We start from the raw sequence: 19869 nt of genomic DNA, 5'->3' as shown, positions 1-19869 counted from the left end.
AGGCCTTAAATCAGTTATTTCATCGAGGTTGAATTCCAGTTTAATAACAGAAATTATTGCTAAGGCATAGAATGGATGTTGGAATTTTAAAGAATTCTTTATTTTTCAAAAAACTAAAAATAAGGTAAACCTTTAGAAATGATTAATTTTTATCTGCTTTTTAAATGAAGTGGGGGAATTGATTAGTTCTCTCAAGATAGGACAGTGAATTGTTTAGTCAGGAAAATCAGAGAAGACAAAATTAAGTTACCACATTAAAATATGTGAAATTAATTAGTTGTTTAATTTCAAATGTGAAATGTTAGCACCTTTTTAAATGTGATGTGACTGATGATAAAGTGGTAACTTAGTTTTCATACTCTGGAGACATAAATTGTATGAGCAATTTTGGTCCTGTGTAAAGATTATAAACTTGATTTGGTGGAAAACATGAACCAGTTGCCTTAATGAATTTGGAAACTTTAGAACACAGCAGTGGAAACTTTTCTACTGCGTTAATTGCACCATCTCCCTCCCACCCCCAACAGAATAGTGAAATAGCAAAAGTCAATAGCATAATTGAACGCCAGTTTCAATGCAGTTATGAAGTATGCGATATAAATGTAAGATTTCCTGCCTGTTCTGTGTCTTCCCTTTCTTCACAGTACAATTGACTTTCACGTCTTTTTGCTTTTTTTTTTCCTAACCACTTTAACTGGTACTAATCACTGCATGGGAGAAGCTTTCTTGGTGCCTCTTCTTGACATCCTATGGCTACAGCAGTATTAAGAAGCTCACAGGAGAGGATGTAATAATAAATAACCTTTTTCAAAGGCTTTTTGCCACAAAGTTAATGATGGGACCAAATTGATTTGCCTTCTGGTTTTAGTTCTGTTTTTCTGGATGAAGAAAAAGAGGTAAATTGGATTGTGTAGTCTGGGAGGTATGTGTAAGAAAGCTTAATTAAAAGCTTAATTCATTAACCCTAGTGTCCCTACTTGGAGTCAGGTGGCAGCATCCGTGTCTCAGGAACATAGAAGCTGACAGAAGCAACTCCTCAAAAGCCAATTTACATACAAACACCTAACAAAAATGAGAGATGAGAGATTCTTCTCAGCTGTATGTCCCAGCATTTTTCTGTTGATGTTGTCATCTGCACTGTCGGATAGAGCAGTATAAGCTTTAATCCTAGACAGCTCAGAGAGACTCTGGCACAGCTGAAGCTGTCTACCCCTGTAATTCAGCATGCTGTGTAGTGCTTTTTCTTTTTTTATTTTCAATCCACGGAGTGACCTGTTGAATACCTCAGTCTTGGTCCCAAAGTTGTGATGTAAATGTGCTGTCTTAATAGGTGTGTTACACAGTAATTACACTTTTTTTAGTGGAAGCTCTCAATTTGATGCCGAAATACTTTCATCTAGTTCGATACCTGGTTTAATGTGGATATTTGGCATAAATAGATTGTCTTCCTTCTGGAAAAGTACAATATTCATCTCTTTAAATATATATTTAAAACGGATGGAAACCTTTTGAAGAATTCTGGTCATTGCAAGTCATGAGGTATGTAACGCTATGCAGGGAGCTAAGGGACCCTTTCCTGGTAATGGCTTAGCAGTAATCCCGTTACCGTGTTGCGGTGCATCTAGCGTATGTACTTGCTGAGTGCTCCTTGCTTGTGCGCAGCCGTCAGCAGCAATCTGTTAAATCCTGGCAAATGGTTCTTTATAAAAATTGGAGGAATGTATAAGAGCTGTTGTTATTTTTTATATCCTGCTTGCCACATTTTCATGTTGGTTCTCCCTAGGCCTGCAGAACAGTGAGGGAGACGCTGAGAGAAGTATCGTTACATAAAGAATAGGTCTTTCTGCATTGACATAACTGACACTTTTTGTTTTTCTGTTGGATGGCACCAGTTCCACTGTACTAATGTTTTCTGTGAAGTTTGTACTGTTCAGTTGATGTCTTGCAGGAACTGGAGTAAGGGTATTAAAATGGATGCTGTTCATTCTTAATAAATTCATGATTTCTGTTCCTTTACTCTGGGATTGATGCATTGATAATAAGTTGAAAGTGATTTTACAGTTCTTAGCTGCAGGCATATATTTTAAACATAATTCTTGGTTTCCTCTGTTGGAAGGAAGTAAAACCAGCAAATTTACATATATACGTAGCTCAATTTTTGTCTGGGAGATGGTAGCAAAAAATATCTGAGTATGCTCATAGTTGTAATGAAATAGATATATAGGTATAACCATGTGATATAGTGATGTGGTTACATCTGAATGCTTGTTGAGATTTTAATGATTTAAGATCTCTGCATAGGTGATACTCTTGGTTCTTTAGGCATAGAGAACAGTCAGCACCAACCAAAGTATAGAAAACAAAGCGTGTAAAATGTTTTGTGTGTGTGCATTGTCACTTTATTTCTAAAGATATTTTGTTGGCCTTGCCTGATGCCTATTCTGAATGAATTGATTTACTGTGAGTATAATAGTCTGATAGCACTGAACTGCTCTCAATGTGTGAGGCAGAAAGATGAGGGTAGTTCATTTTTAATACCTTGTGCCTCATTAACTTGAAGAATATAATTTAATATAATTTGGAAAATTACATATATGTTTAAGCAATAATTAAGGCATTGTAGATTTTGTGGAACAGGTGGAGATGTAAAATGTGAAGTTTTCCATTTACAGTTATTTAATTTCTAATGAAAATGATCTTACTTGCTAATAAACAGCTTTGCTCTTTGCCTCCCCTGCTGTTGTGTGCTGCCACGACTGAGCTTTTTATGTTGGTGACTACAGAAAATATTTAAAGTAATTGCTAAAATAGGAGGTAAAAAGGGTGCGTGTGTCCATGCATGTATTTGAATTGTAGTATCTCTTCTTTGAAATCTGTAATATAATTGCATGAAGATGCAATATTAAAGTCTAATACAACTACAGTAAGATGCAAAACTATATGGTGAGTGGTAAGAGTTTCCATGGACTTGCAAGTGCATTTTGAAGTTGTTTGCTGCCTTAATAGTGAAGTTTGTTTAAAGCACTTCAGTAAGATCCTGCTTTTAGCAACTAATGGTTTTGTAACTAATGATTTTGTAACTAATGATTAGAATTTGGCAGACATTTTTGGGGCTAGATAGTTGCCTAAATTTTTAGCGGTAAAGTGTTAGCAAAGAAAGACCAACAGCTTCCAAGACCAAAGTTGAAAAAAAAATATATAGCCTTTCCAAAATTTAAAATTAAAATGCTTGTTCTGAAAGACCTTAAGGATCTACCTCTAGCGCTAGTGAAAACCTAACTGTGTAACTCTGGGTACAGAAGATCCTGACGGCAAGGGCCATGGTTTGGTGGACGTGCCATTTCCTGCACAGTGACTGATACTCTCAAGCTCAACAGTATTTTCCCTGTAACTCCTCTGACCTGATGCTGGAGGACAGGATGGATTTAAATGTCAGAACTGAAAGCAGCAGCCTGTGTCCTGTGCATGGGGAGGAATAGTTTTCTAAATTAGAATAGAGAAAATTAAAAAAAAATATATAGGAAAAAGGAGTGGAAATGACAGAAGGTGAGGACACCAAGAAAAGATTGTGAGGGTGTGATACCAGGTTAGTTAGAAACAGGAGCCACATAATTAGATGCAAGGATAGAGCAGGGGAAAACAGGAGAATAAAATGTTTGGTTTTCAGGGAAAAGGAGAACGATTAAGTTTCTGACAATTAGTGTTTTACAATCCTGTCTTCTAGCCTCCACTGCGATGACTTAGCTTCCTCTGTGACCTTTAATTCCCTGCCCCACTACACCTTTGGCTGCCTTCCTCTCACCTAATCACTAGATGAGCAAAAGCTGACATATGGTGCCTCTGATTGTAAGTGATGCATTTTTAAGTTTTGGCAGGCCAAAAGGAACAAATAACTGTTGAGCTTGATCTGTGGGCTTTCCTCCAGTGGGAGCAATAATTTAAACCACTTTTTTTTTTTCCTCTTTCCAGCCAGATTTTCCCAAATATTTGTTGCGTTTGCAGGATTTGATCTACAAGGCAAATTCTAAGGGTGACTGGCAGACAACATATGTCTTTTTTTCCTCTTAAAAGAAGAAACTATTGACAAGTCAGAAAGGGGTTGCCTTTCATGCTCTAAGTAAAGCTGGTCACTTCCATTGTGCAAAACATAAGGTTGATGGGAGGAGGATGTCTCGTTTTGTCTTGGGACAAAATAGATGTGCTGGAGTTGTATTTCTTTATAAACTGAGTGAGGTAAAACCCTACAAGGAGGGACCCGCTAAAGAGCAAGCAATAGCTTGTGTCAAGGTGTTCACCTGGAATAAAGAAGATCTGGGCTTGAGTCCCATGTGCGTTAGACTGCTTTGACTTAAACCCATACCTTGTATTGCTGATGAATGCCAAGAACCTGGCGGCTGGAGTGATTCTTTATCCAAGTCTTCTGAAACTATTATTCTTTCACTGAGCCAAGAGACAGATGCTAGCTCTGTCCTCAGAGGTTGTGGCCTGCAGGTGGGGAAGCTATATTTGAATGATTGGCAGATATACCAATTGAATAGTCGGTGATATTGCTGGGGGTGCCTGCTCTCTCTGATATAAAATTTCATCCTGTGTTCTGCAGAAATAATGTGTAGCGAAGGCTTAATTTAGACTAAAGTATATCAACAAAAAATTTGCTTTAATGGATAAGCATTTCACTAAAACTGTTTTCATGGCAAAATTCTGAACAGAATAGTGAATGTTAAGTTAAATACGTGCACTAGGAAATAGTGGTAACTGCATATTTAGAAAAAAGACTGTCACCCATGTGTCTTGTAATTTCTCTGGTTTTTAAATAAAAAAAAAGCATGTTGGGCACAGATAACAGGTCTCAGAATTAAGCGTTTAGTGCTACAATTGAAAACTAGGGCTGATATTGAGTAGATTGTGTGATCCTTTAAACTAGCATTTCCAAAGACTTACAGTGTTGCACTGTCAGATTTGTAGAACGGTTCTAACTATAGCAGAGGTGGTTTATACCTTTACTGTAAACACTTCAGATATCATAAATTCTGAAATACACTTACAATTAAACTCTATGCATCTTAAGTTAGCTGTTCAATTGAGTTGAAATGATAAGCCAAAATTTTTACCGTGTCCAATACTTAGAAAATAAAAGCTTCGTATTTCCAGAAATTGCACGTCAGTGCAACCAGCGAGCTATAGCTGAATGTCAAAGGAAAAGGGGCAATAAGGAGAGATTCCAGTTCAACATTCACTTAATTAAGAAAAGTAACGGCCAGTTTAAATAAAGCGGAGTTCTCTCTCTTCATCAGCTGGTATCTGTAAAGTCAGTGATTTCTCACTGCTACCAAATTTGTGGGCTAAACTGGCCATGCTTTGACAAGATTGCTGAAAATTCTGATACTGTTGGACAGGAAAGCTGTTAAGATGGACATTTCTCAAGCTGTTTTGCAGATAAGTAAACAAAATTTGGAGTAGGCTTAAAATAACTCAAGGGCTTAGTATAATTAGAGAAATGGAGAGAGGGGAGAATATAGTTCAGAAAAAAAGGTAGAGTTGCCACCTCCTTTTTGGTGCCATTGAGATTGTAAAATAATATGGTGGTTAGGATTTTTAAACGGATATGTGACAATTAAACTCTAATTGAAATAACTTCTTAATGTATTTTCAGTAAAATCCTGGAAAATCAAAGTTTCTCACTCTATACTGTATTTTTAAAGTTCTTGGAGAAGAAAAAAGTGGGAAGATGTTTTCAGAAAAACTTTCCTCTATGCTTTTGTTAATACCTCATTTGTTTTGAGACAGAGCTTGAAACTTACTTGTAACACAACTTATACTAAACTGTCATAAAATTTTACAGGAATTTTAACACTGATGATTAAAGCACTATACACTTCTTGTACAATCTAGAATTTTAAGTGGAATACTTATGTCTGTAAAGAACAGTCAGGGTTGTTCAGCCTTCTTGTGGTTAGAGCTGTATGTAGTTTCCAAGGAATGCAGGACAGGAGGGCGATAGTTCCTCCTGCTCATCAGAGCAGAGTGTGATGGAAACCCTGAGGGATCCCTTAAAACTAGTTTGAAACTCATGGTTATCACCAGTCCTGAAATCACCAGTGCCTTTCCCCTATTTCATAATTTATTTATGTTTAGTCATTAGTATGTTTAGACTCTCTGAATGGCTGAGTGAGCAAATCAAGGTATGATACTGAAATGTATAGTGAGTTTAATAATTTTTATAGAGACCTGCACTGTCAAACTGCTACCTTAAGGGCCTTGTAACACATTTTAAAAGTGTTAGTAAAGCACCTTTTTTTTTTTTTTTTTTACTCGAAGTGTGACTAAAGGGTATTAGAGAAACACGGATCAAGAGATCCTGAGGAAAACAGATATAATCTCCTGTATTACCATGGAATGTGCATGTCCCAAAGCATGATGACAAAACTGTACAAGAAGAAGGGAATAGAGTGTACGATGGTTTTCAGTAAGACAAGGAGCAAGTAGCACAGCTTGGTTGGGAGCTGGTGGAGTACTTCAGGGAAGCACCAAAAGTGCTTGCCCATCTTTTACGCGCTTTTGGCCTTTGGCAGAGATAGGATGTTGGGCTCCAAGGACCGACATGTGTCCGGCCCAGCATGGTTGTGCGTATGTTCCAGTGGCTCGCTCTAAAAAGGGAAGGAAAAAATTCAAAGTCCTGTCTGATGTATGCCAGCTCCGAGATAAGCATAGAGATTGATTAGCAAGCTTTATGAACTAGTTCAGATGCTGCATCGGCTGAAGAAAATCTTTATTGTTATATGTAGTTATGGTTTTGTACACTCATACTGTTGTCTTAGATCTGGATTTACTTCCCTGGTTCTACCTTTGTTACTTGTCCTATTTGCTGACCTTGAACACGTTCTTTTCCTTGTTGCTGTGGTTGTCTGTGATAATACTGACCACCTTTAGCAAAATATTCAGAAAATTATTGATTAAAAAAACCTATATAGAAAAGCAGTGTTGTTATTAAAAGCTATTATTATTATTATTCTTCCTTTTGTTCAAAGCTCATAGTATGAGCAACAAATATTAATGTTTTCATAATGCAGGCTTAGATCGCTCAAATGCTTGATAATTACAGCTGAAAATTCCTAGTAAGTATTAGGTATAAGTGGAGTGTGCTGTAGCCCAAAATACTAGTACGTTAATGGAACAACTATATGAAACGGTTTGAAGGACTCTGCGTTATAAAACTCTCATGTTCTATACTAGAACAATACCTGCCTTAATGTTTCTTGTTTAGTTTTTACTTTGTCATGTATGGTACTTGAATTGACTATTTATTTTTTAAATGCAAATGAAATTAATTAAGATAGGGGAATGAAGCCTTTCTTTTTTTGAGCTCACTTTGCCACTCTCCTCAGCCCACCATGCTTTTTTGTTTTCTCCCTGCCAGTGCAGATGCAGGAGAATACTAACATTTCTCTCAAAAAAAGCTATGTATACCCCTTGAATTGTGTGTATATATAGTGTGTGTGTGTGTATATTCATATATGGAGATCCATACCTATAGGTACATATGTATCCTATATATATTGACCATTGACTTTTTTTTCCCTTCATATCCTGTCCTGAGATTTCTGTAAAATATAAAATCAGGCTTTTACTGGATGATTTATGGTTCCAGGAAGTTGTTTGACTGCCTGTTCTGCTATATCAATACGTTACTTTAGTGGCTACAGTTTCAGCAACTTAAGGTAAAAACAGGGAAAAAACCCAAAAGTAGTACTAGCCAAATCGATTGACTTGGGTATTACTTTAGGTCACCTACTCCCTTCTCCTACACACCAAAAAATATGATATTAAGTGTAATTAAAGGCTGGATAAGAAAACGTGGACTAATATGCATACACAGAGAGAGGAAGTTTCTCCTTGGTTCTATATAAAGAAATTGTGTAACTTCTTTGTACTTGTGTCATAAAATTTAATGTTCCTCTTTTAAAACCTATATTTCTGTGTAACATTTTATAGCATAAATTTGTTGAAATATATAGCAGTGTTACTTTCTTTAACATAGGTTGCTTCTTTGTAATTATGGTTAATCTTTTGGGCAACTCGACAATCACAGGGCTGGAAAAAGTAGCACAATCTTTCTGACTTCCTAATTCTTATGGAAACACTGCATGACTGGTATTGGTGGTTTTGGTAACTTAGTGAAGAACTGTTCATTTTTACCAAGGGTATCAAGTATTCAAAATCCAATAAAGATGGCTTGATTACTTGTTTAAAAGTGTGGAAGGAGTTATATGCCCAGTCAGGTTTTAGTCTGTAATTTCCTCACAATGCAGTATAGACCTGTGCAATATAGGAATTAGGGAATGTCTAAATGTCTTTTATGGCATGCTACAGTTTGGCACATACCTCTTTCATCAACAAATGAATTGCAATGGAAAATACGCAGACTTGCGTTTCTCATGATCAAAGATCTCTACGTGATGTTTACTGAACTCTGTAGAAACAGCACTGGTACGGGAGATCGGAAAGACAAATATATGAATATAGGAAGTATATAGGAGTATGGCTGAAGCATCCTCTCTTTTTCCCGTTCCTTTACTTGGCCTGAATGTAGCCAGCTGAGGAAGACATGGCTATGCTGAGTTAGCCATTTAGCCATGGAGGAAATGTAAAGTTGGCTGAGGAGAAATTAGGATATGTCCTTTCTATTGCAATTTGAAGTTAATTGCTACAAATTATAAAGCCAGAGAGAATAGTGTAAGGGTAGTGGTGTCGGTCTTTTTTTCCTTCTCTGTTTTTTTGCTTGAGTGGCAGCTGTGCCAGTAAGGCATTGACACACAACCAGCTGTTGGAAATGCTAGTAAAGATACTGTCGTTGGATGCTGCAGTTTCTCTGAGAGCACCTGTGGAGCTGGAATCCATACATAGCACTAAGCATTTTATTCCAGGCTGCATGTCCATATGCAGCCCTGATTTTGTAATTGTGTTTTTGGTGAAATAGCAAAATGACTTGGAGTCGTTGCCATTGTGAATGCCTGATGAAATAATGCTTACTCTCCAGTGTAACTATTTTGAAGACACTAAAGGGTATTTTGAGAACTGTATTAGCTTTTATGGATGGGCAGCTTTGTTACCTCCAAATATGACCTCTAATTCATCTAATTCAGTTTTAACAGTAAATGTTGTACTGATGTGAGAATTCTGGATCATGAATAATTGTTTTGGGAAACAAATAATTGTTTGGGGAAACAGTTCAACTTCAGCCTAACTCCACTTTATGTACAGTAGCTCCATGGAAGAAAATGTAGGCCTGTGCCCCAATACCCTATCTGAAGAAATGAGAAACAATTACATCTGTGAGTTCCTACAAACGATTCTGATGGCTTTGGTGCTAAGGAGAAGAAAGGGGAAAGTCAAACACTGCAAAGGAAGGAAACAATATTTTTACTTAGATACCCTATTGTGACAATCTCTTGGCCTCAGGTATGGAAGAGCAGAAAGGACGACTCTGTGTTTTTTGTTCTTCTATGTGATTCTGTTCATCCCTTCTCCATGATATTTTAATTATTGTACCATCATTATACTCCTTGGACTTCTACCTTCAGCTACCTAATAAGGAGTTTATCAACTTAAAGTTTACTGTTCTCCAGTATTTCTGTTCTAATGACAGGTTGTGTCTTCCTTGAGTGTAATGTTGAGGTACTTATCAACCATCCATTTGAAAATATTTTCTTACTGCCTTCCTCCCAAACACATCTTGCTATAAACTTCCAGATATACATACACGCTAAAGGGAAATCATTTAGACTTGTCTTATATGACTGAAAATTTTATTGGCAGGATTGATCAGTTGTACAGAGTAAGCGCTACGCATGCGCTTTTGACACAAGGCAGGACAAAATATGTAATTGTGTTTTTACTGAATATCTCCTGTAAGAGTATATTGCTAGAAGGTGGGAATAAGTAGTTGAAAAAAGCAAATTATAGAAAGTAAACACACATTCTGAAAAATGGTAAAACATGATTGACCAAAATAGCTGGAAATTATTATTGGTTATTAAAGATGTTATCATGAGAAACTACAAAAAGATTCTATCAAAGGCAGTAGCACCGGGCTGTGAATTATTCTTTAGCGTAATAACATGTTGTTGTTCAAAGCTGTATCATATATTTACCAAACAACACATTCTTAAGACAAATTGCCTTGCAATGCAATGAAAGACATCATCACATGAGGGAATCTCAGCATGCAACGACAACATATTACAGAGAGGTTACTATGAGTTTGAATATTCAGTTGACTACATCTTGCTGTTTCTGTTTGGGTTGTAAGTGGGTTAGGTAGGGACCATCTATGTATTTTCCTATTTGCTGTGCAAAGAGCCATGCTCACTGGTGTAGCTAATACCTCTTGAACAAGTGATTGCTGTTCTGCATGTTATGCAAGAGCTGTGAAAGCTCTTCTGTAAGACCTACAGCTGGATGATCAATGCCTGGGAAACTTGAGCAATCACAGAGAGAGTCTTCATTAATCTTGAAGGCCTTAATTACTAGGATTAGCCAATTTTCCTGGAGTCATTACAGCAGATGACTATAAATAGTAAGGTTGACCCCTTCCAGCAATGACAGCAAAAGTTTTTCCACTGGAAGTCTGTTATATCTTACAATAAGATTTGCTGTAGATATCATTTCCATTTTATATGATATCAGGACAGGTAACTTCCCCCAAAAAGGAAAATATGAAGAGAACATTCTTTATGTGCTTTTACACGGATGGACTGTCGGAACAGGCAGTAAAGAGCTCCTCTTGAATAGATTTCCCAAATGCCCTTCTATGGGCTTGAACATAACCACCATAAATTGACTATGTTAGCCTAAAGGAATTAGTGCGACTGCTTTCTGACATTGTATATAAATTTATGGAATGGTTTAGATATTGTTTTATTGCATCTGGCAAGGTACAAAAAAGGCATTTCCATTATTGTTGGGCTGTGATTTGATCCTTCTAACATGTAGCTAGCTGTGAATTCAGTAGATCTTTCGAAAAGATTGAAATTGCAAGAGTACTGAGGAGAGGACATAAAAAAGATCTAATGAAGAGATTTGGATTTACTTGGCCAACTGAAAGAAATGAACTTGCAGAGAATAACTTCTCACTCAAGGATAGAGCAAGCCATCTGACTGAGGGGTTTGTGGGCTGAGAAAGCTACTCATTTGGTTGTAACTGGTTCTTTGGATCTCATGTGTAATCTGTTAGATAACTTTTCTGCCTTGGAAGGCTGTAGTCCACTTTGTTAAAGCTGAAAAGGTTAGACTTAGATTACATTTCTAGGGGATGCACGATTGGAGAGAATCAGGAAAATAACTCCTATTTAAATTCATTTTTTTCTGCCTTAGGGAGAGGTTGACAATATACCAAATAGCCATTTTTGTTTCCAGATAATGATGATCATTTCCAGTGGAGTGTATGCTACATGCTGTTTTTCAGATTGAATTCAGCAGCGATACACGTGATACAAACTTGCCTAAACATATTCTGTGGTCTTGATAGTTTCCACCTCTGCAATTTAGTATTTCAACTTTTGCAATAAGTGATGCTTTAAGATAAGGTGTAGTTATTCTAGTTGTGAAATGGAAACTAGGTTTCATGGGTTTGCCTCCATCAGGAACCTGTGCTTCAACCTTTATTTTCTTCATACAGATCTTTATGAAGGACTTGACATTTCTACTTCCTTCCTCAAGTATTGTCTTAATGGGCTGTTAGCAAAGTAGAAATTCTTGCTGTCTTGACAAGTCTACACAAATGATGGTTGTTATGTTGAACATAACAGTGCTGAATTCAAATCTCAGGTGTCTGTCTGACCATGGGTAAATCTCTTTATTTCCCTTTCTCCATTGGTAAGTCTGTAAAATTATGGAAATTCTGAGACCTCTGCACACTTCTTGAGCCTTAAAGTGTTAGGGAAGCTACATGAACCGATGAACAAGTATATTTTCTAATATTTAGTGTTTGGATAAAGCAAAAGTGATTTTAGATTGACTTTATTTTAGCCTGAAGTTTTTATATTTAAGATTGTACTTCATGCAGAAATATTCTGCACTTGATAGGATGTATTTTGCATTTAACTTTGTAGGCAATGAATCTTGGACTTATACAGCCCAAAGTCAAAGTAATGTGTGCCCTATTTAGGTAATGAGCTATTGATTTTAAAATCACTCATTTTATTACCATAATACGGAACTAGCAATATTCTGAAAACTCGTCTCTGAAATGGACACTGTTTAATTGCAGTTTGAGATGGGACAGAAATGGACTTTAAGGATTTTACCTGTTGAAATTTGGCGTATCACAGATAGCAGGGACTGTTCAGCCTCATCTAGAGCCATACGCTGTACTCAAAGCATCTGTGAAGAAATGCCTCCTCCTCTTGCTTGAGCTCAGACCTCTGAACGGGCTTGTAACATAACGTCACCTTTATTTGTCACTGGTAGCTATACCCTATATGCATTCTGTTGCTAAGTATTTACACCACCTTCAGGATCAAAGAAATGCTGCCAAGAAGGCTCATTGTGAGAAATTTTGACCTACTTTTACATTTGGCACCGCTTTGCCTGCCAAGACCAGGTAGACTGTGAACAGACCTTCAGCATGTCTTCAGTGAAGAGGTCCAGTCTGACATTGAGATAAGGGAACCCTGTTGTGGCAAAGCAAACAAAAAGCGATACGGCAAACAGTCAGAGGTTAAACTTCTTTTCCCCTCTTCTGCCCCCTTCTCTCGGTTCATTTGTGTGTGCATGTTTGTTTTCCATCCTTTTCCTGCTGCTAGTTCTTAGCTCTGCAGCACTGGGCTGCGTGTAGAGAATCAATTTGCTTTCTGTGATTGCTTTAAACAAATTTAAACTGCTCATGCCATAAGATTATTGCAGGTCCCCTTCTCCTAGCACGTAAATGAGAAGAAATGGCTACACATCTGATTTTTTCAAACCTACATTTTTGCCTTACAGGCTGTGATGGAGTTTTTGTTATGTAGTACATGACTGAAACAGTGTATTAGTAAGCGGTATTTGTCAAGTAATAGAGATCAGTTTGTATATTTTGTTACCAAAATTTCACGTTGCGCTTCTCCTTCCCTTCCCTTTCGCCTCCTCCTTGCACGTAAGACACAAAACTTTGTAAAATTTTAGCAATTTAGTATTCCCACTTTCAATGTCTAAACTGAAGTGTAAAACTAGGTAGTTTATGCAATAAATGTGCTATACATGAAAAGAAAATCATAGGTGGTTTTCCTACTATTAATCTGAACAGTCATAGACCTCTACATTAGGATGAAGTGAGCGTAACTTGAAAATGCCTGTTCATTTCATTAGCTGACTGTGAAAGTACCCTAGATGCCTTTTTTTAGGTGTAGATGCCTAATGTTGATCAGGTGAATTGATCCTGAGTTTTCTGAGGACTGCTTTTGGAACTTCAGCCTTCAGCTCTTTAAGGAATGATATTATGAATTTGTTTGGTTTTGTCAACAAAAATGAAAGAATCAGAGCAAGGTTTGACAAGGTACCTAGCTAACAGGCTTCTGAATTCCTGATATTAATGAATTGAGATGAGAGTGGGATTTGGGTACGGGAGAGGAGGGCTCTTCTTTGAACCAAACACTTTCTATGATTAGGTTCTCAAAAGTAGCCTTCTAACTTTTATTAATTGTTTACAAGGAAACTTAAAGGAAATGGGTTTTATCAGTTTGAGCATGTATTAAGAAAAAGGGTGGACACAGCTCTAGTGTTGACTCTTCAGTGGATAGGTATGGGGTCCCACCTTGAAAACGTGAGTGGTGAAATGACGAAAATAAGCCGGTACGCTTGTAGGTTCAGGCAGTTTCTCTGACATCAGGACACTGAGGGAGGGCTTCAGTGGTACAGTATGGGCTCTGAGGGCTGCATATTCCATCCCAACCCCATATCCCTGAACAGGAGTGCGTTTGGCTTTCTCGAGAAATATACATTTTCTTATTATAGCCTTTCCGTAGCAGGGGTATTAATTGTAAGAAAAGGTAATGTCTGAATTATACAGTAAATAATAGTAAGTTAAGACACAGTATTCAAAAGCTGTTGATACTTATCATCTGTAGCTCAGAAAGTCACCACTGTGGTAGTTTTAATTCACGTGTGGTGTTTAAATACTTTGTAGTTTGGAAGACATAATTTCATCCCTTTAGCAGTAACGTGAAGTTGCGTCCCTCAGTTAGAGTTGGAAAGTCACCAAAAGGATAGCCTGTGACACATGAAAGATCTGGAGTTTGGAGGCTGTCCATTGCTGTCCTGATACCATCATCCTTGTCTTTGTGCAGAGCTTTAAATAAAAAGGTCACACCAATTTTTCTTTGATTAGTTTCCTCCTCCCCTTCCGGATTATTAATGGCACTGAAGCAGATGCCGTCTCTTATTGTATCGAATGCTTTAGTGACTAGATTCTGTACAAGACCAGTAGTAACAATTGTTGGCTAGTAAAAAATTAAGAAAAGAAAAGAAAACTTGCTCATATTTCATTCTATCCTAAATAGTTTTGTAGGTATTTTAAAGCCAACCTAGCAGCGTGTTTTGCGGTGCTTACGATTCATGAATACTTAACCCCTGACCCTGTCTTTATTCAGAAGAATGTCTTGCAACTTGTGCTGTGTAATTGTTTTATACTTAAAAGAGCGTTCAAAATCTTTTTTTTTCTGTTTTTTTCTTTGAGCTTCTTTTTAGTAACCTAATGTTTAATGAGAGACACTAAACAACTTAAGGCTTTTACAGATCGTTCCCTGTATATGAAAGGTCCCATTTTAATGTGGATTTAATGTATTTTTCTTCATCTACCGTCTACTTTTTTCTTAGCCAATGACAGTAAGATTCCTAAGGCTACTTTCTCTTTAAGGACATAGTGCTTACATAAATAGTCCTTTACACCATCTCCTTGTTTTATAATATTAATTGCTTATCAGAAGATGGGAAATATTCCTTAGAAATGTGTTTTCCTGATTGTGCATGCCTTGTTACTATTTCAATTATGCAGATTCTCGATGCTGTGGAAATTTGTGCTTGATGACGCCAAGGCAGCTGCACGTTGTTAGCATTGTAGGCTGTCAGATGATCATGTGGGATTCTTGCAGCATGCAACATTCAATAGGATTGAAAAAGGGCTTTTGATGCAAGGCATAGCTTTCAGAATATATTTGTGCCTTTTAGTTAGCTAATATAAAATCATAATTTATTATCTTTAAATTTAAAATGCTGCCTCATTTTTCTTCTGGTTGGTTTCATTTTGGCTTCACTAGAAGATGCATCTGGTACATCCACGATTGAGGAGTTTATTAATGATACTGTCATTCAGTTCACTTACTTTTTTTCCTTTTAGAGTCCTAGCTAGCCCACAGATTACATGATCACATGTTCATTCAGTCATTCATATAGAACACAAACCACCATGCATGATTTCTTCTTCTTTCTTTTTCCTCTCTGCCTTTTTTATTCTCTTTAAGTTGCTTTGTCATGTTCTCTTTTATCATTAAGCTTAGTCTTTGTCTTCCCCTCGCTACTATTTGTTCTATATTTTCCCATGCTTGGTTACTGCAATATTATTTGATTAACGGGCTGTGATGATGATGAACCTGCACACTGGAGGAGCAGCTACTACAGTGGTGATGAAGGGATGTAATAATGGTCGCTATCCTCGGAATTCTCTCTACAGTGACTGCATAATAGAAGAAAAGGCAGTGGTCCTGCAGAAAAAAGACAATGAAGGATTTGGATTTGTGCTCAGAGGGGCAAAAGGTATGTGCTTCTGTGTGTGTGTGTGTGTGTGTGTGATGTGCACTGGCATGAAGAAATTTATACATCTCTGAATATAAGCAGGAATTATTCTTGGTGCACTTGGTTGCTAGACAACAGGATTCTCTGTATGCTTTACTACTCAGACGGATTTTAGCGGCTTCTGTCTGAAGCAGTTTGCATTTTTACATAGGAGAAGCACTGTATAATCGTTTTGGGGGGAGAAAGTTTTGTCTGTATTTTTATTGTGTTGGTATATGTAATATTTTGTCATTAATCTGTTTTGTTATGCAGTTTACCTAACTATGGGAAACCTGCTTTCCTTATAAAACCTGCTTCTTTATTTCAAATGTCAGTCTATTTAAATAGGTCTACGAATAGAAATAGACAAGAGAGTGATATTTTGTTTAAATAGGTGTGGATCTTCTGCAAGGTGACATTGGTGCAGTTTTAGTATGAAAATATGATCTTTTTTTATATCTTCAGAAGCTGCACGTATGTTGCATGGCCTGTAGTGTGCTCATTTTAAAAGCTGTTCATATGTTAAACTGCATGTTACTTTTCTGTAGACTAAAATCTATGACAATGGCATTCTTAAGAGTTAAAAAAAGCATTCTATTTAATGCTTTGCTTTTTAACTTCCAGTCCAGTTTGCTCCTTTTGTATTTAAAAAAAATATATATGATGGTATGTCCCATCTCTTGCTCCCCCTCATTTTACATGGGTTCTCCCTTGCCTTGCTTGAGCATGAAAATTATTCCATATCTTCATTCTTGGGACATCATTTTTGCTCTCCCTGTTCCCCCTCCGCTAAACCGGTGCCACCATAGATTTTCAGTGTTGTAAAAGCTTTTCTAATTTTAGCTAAATAAAAATTCTTTGGAGTTGTTCTAGGAAAGCCAGTAGCGCTACCTTTTAGCTAACCCATTGCCTTGAGTTGGCTGTGCCTCGAGCAGAGGTCACTCCCTCTGTGTAAGCCCAACAATTTTCCCCAGATTTTCTCTGTAACAGTGAGGGCACCTCAGGTGAAAGACCCAAGGACTTTTCTGCTTGTATGTGTACGTGACAGAGAGAGAGACAGGGCTGTTAAAAGGCCTGCCGTGCCTCCTTTCCTAAAAAGTGATTTCTTCTGTTAATCTTCTTTGTAATATACATCTAGATGTAGAGAAAAAATTCAGTTCGATCTCTTTCGTCCTTTCCCACCCACCCCATATCCCCAGTTCGGCCGGATGCTCTCTCCTGGCTACAGTACATAATTTTTAGTTGGATGTTGCCAGAGTTACAAGCATTTTGCTAGGCATACAAAAGGGTTACTTGAACTAATACTGAATATCCTGGAATACTCAGAATCCAGCTATTGCCTCATACAGCTTGATTTGGTTTGTGTCAGTAACGAAGCATGTATTTTTCTCTCTGAATTCAAGACCTGTGGATTGCTATTGCAGAGAGATTGCACTCTGTTCCCAGCATCTTGATATCCTCTGAGGCAGAGTCCTCTTACTTTTAGCACCCACCATTTTTTAACCATCAATTTAAATGGCCAATAGTGGGCCTTTAGTCAAGTGGTATTCACAAGCACTCCATAACTTTCTTTTTTTAATGTGGTATTTATTTTTAAAGCTGACACACCAATTGAAGAATTCACCCCAACTCCAGCCTTTCCTGCTTTGCAGTACTTGGAATCTGTGGATGAAGGGGGAGTAGCATGGCAAGCTGGCCTGAGAACTGGAGACTTTTTGATCGAGGTAGGAGATCCTGAAATTTGATTCTCAGTGCTCTGTTGGGGAAATAGTGATGTTCCCTTTGTAGAATTTACTTCGGGAAAAGTGTGCGATGCTTCTGAACAGCAAGCTCAGTGGACTAACACCAATAATGTACTTCACTTGATCTATTTTAAAATTTCACACAGCATTTGGGAAAGCAGTTAAAAAGAACAGTGTTCAGGTTGGCTGGGAATTTTCTGTTTGTTCTTTTTGTTATTTGGGAACACACTATCAGAGAAATTTGGGAGTTTTTATTCTTCTTTGCATTATTGAATTGAAGTTTAGATTAATTTCAATATTTATTGTAGGCTATCAATTCTGTGGTCTTCTAAATGTTTTTACAGAGGCACCCAAATGAATGACTTCCTATGCAGCTGCAATCAGAAATATCAGTGGTCTAGTGCTGTTTAGAAACCATGGAGAATAAAGCTAATTACTGGGGCTTGAAATTAAATATTTCCAACAGTGCACTGTAAATACAATCATACAAAAAATAAGGAACAAATGTTATTGTAGTATAAATTACTATATAAAAAAGGTATATTGAAACACTCTCTTTGTGCATACCAAAAATGTCTTCACGTTTTATATTTCTGAGGATTTTTGGTTGGTATTTTAGGTTTTGTTGAAATAGTTGGTACTCCTTTTTAGTGTTACTGGCCAGTTTGCAACAAAATCATGATTCGGGATTTTCTTCCTCTCCCCCCCCCGCCACCTTTTCATGACCAACAAAGTGATGCTGTGATTCTGTGAAACTAGGTATTTGAAAATAGGTCTTTCAGGATGGATCGACCAAGTCTTGTCTGTAAGATCTATTGATTTTATTTTATTTTTTCTTCTTCAGGCACATATGTGTTTTGTTAAAGTATTTACTGGTGCTACAACATTTATTTCTGCAGAGCTGGCCTTTACATTTGGGAGAGGATAGAATGTGCAGCTTTTATTTGTTGTGTGCATTGAACTCCCATGGTGATTGAATTTTTAAATAGTTGCACCACTTCTTCACATTGAAACAATGAAAGCGCAGGCTTTGCAGACTTCTAAAGTAAATAGATGTCCATTTTTATCTGTGTCTTCAAAGTACATTTTTCTTACTGTTTGTTTACTTAAAAATAAACATTTAGCAAACTGTTAAACAACAGCTTACAAATTGTACTGATACGTACTCTGTGCAAGGACGCTTTCAAAACTATGATTATTGATGTTAGGTGGGGTTTTTTAAACAATGCTTTATTTTTAGAAGTTGATTTCTTGTTAGGCTTTTAATCTATAGGAAGTATGAATAGTCTGTACTGGCTGATTTCACAGATAGATTTGATGGTGAATAATGTGTAATTTAATGGAGAGGATTACAGAATGGTAACTGTGCGTATGGATTTTTTTAACATCTCTGAAGGGATGCAAGAAGTCCGGGTAACTGATTCTGCATAAAGCTTTACTGGTTTTCTGGCAAATGAAAGCAGAATTATAAGTAATTTCTAGACAATTTACTCCTAGCCTTAGCTTAGAAGAGCAGTTAAACATGCACATGCATTGCGGGATCAGGACATTAATCCATACTCTACACAGTCCAGCATATTTGTAATTCATTCTGAAAGAAGCAGTTGTTACATGCAAATCAAATCTATTTCTGTGTAATTTATGTTCATCGGGGTTATTCTGTTCTGAATTTTGCAACTTAATTAAGGGGATATAGTAATCCTGAGAAATCACAACTTTGCTGTAGTTGAAGACTTTTATGTTGGAGAAAGGCAGGGTTTTTTCTATTTCATGAACTACATGTGCAGTGCACAATACTGTCTAGCTATAGAAAGCCATCTTTGAAACTATTTACACTAATGCAAAAGATACTACTGTTGAAATATAAATGACTGGTCCACCTGCGCTTCTAGGAATGCCATGCTTGTGTTGGAGTGTGTAGGAATGCTCATTTCTTGTGTTGAACCGAGAAGAGTTAAATGTACCATACGTTGCAGTGAGTGGTTATCATAACTGGTGTAGTTAGTCTGTCTTATTGTTAAATGATTTCTCCCATGACTCTAAAGTTTATGCTGCTGTGTGTAAGTGCCACCTCAACCATTTGTAAGTAATATAATGCATTTATCATAAATGTCACATGAATAATAAAAGAGTTAATGGGCAACTAGGATCCTAATTAGTCCCATTTATAACACTTGCGGCAAGCTTCAGGCTTTAGGGAAGTGGGAGTCCAGTTTGGCAGAGGACAAAATGCAAGGGAGTGCAGATGTTTCGCTCTTGCTCGAGGAGGTTCGGTGGCTTGGGGTCACGGAGATAAGGGGAACCTTTTCCTTTACTCCTCGCT

At 37.2% G+C, this 19869-nt stretch overlaps 1 protein-coding gene across 10 annotated transcripts in view; it reads left to right on the top strand.

The window, feature by feature from the left end:
- The window catches only part of SHANK2 (SH3 and multiple ankyrin repeat domains 2), a 365392-nt gene that overhangs the window by 206236 nt on the left and 139287 nt on the right, over window positions 1-19869 (top strand). For all 10 annotated transcript variants that reach the window (XM_052810983.1, XM_052810982.1, XM_052810981.1 and 7 more), the window contains 2 exons: window positions 15704-15786; window positions 17404-17528. In XM_052810983.1, coding sequence (XP_052666943.1) covers window positions 15704-15786; window positions 17404-17528 — 208 coding nt within the window. The remainder of the gene's footprint in view (window positions 1-15703; window positions 15787-17403; window positions 17529-19869) is intronic.

Source organism: Harpia harpyja, chromosome 16 (assembly GCF_026419915.1).
Source record: "Harpia harpyja isolate bHarHar1 chromosome 16, bHarHar1 primary haplotype, whole genome shotgun sequence".
In the NCBI taxonomy this organism is placed as follows: Eukaryota; Metazoa; Chordata; class Aves; order Accipitriformes; family Accipitridae; genus Harpia; species Harpia harpyja.
Note: the sequence above shows the minus strand (reverse complement) of the source record. Positions and strands in the feature narration are given on the sequence as shown.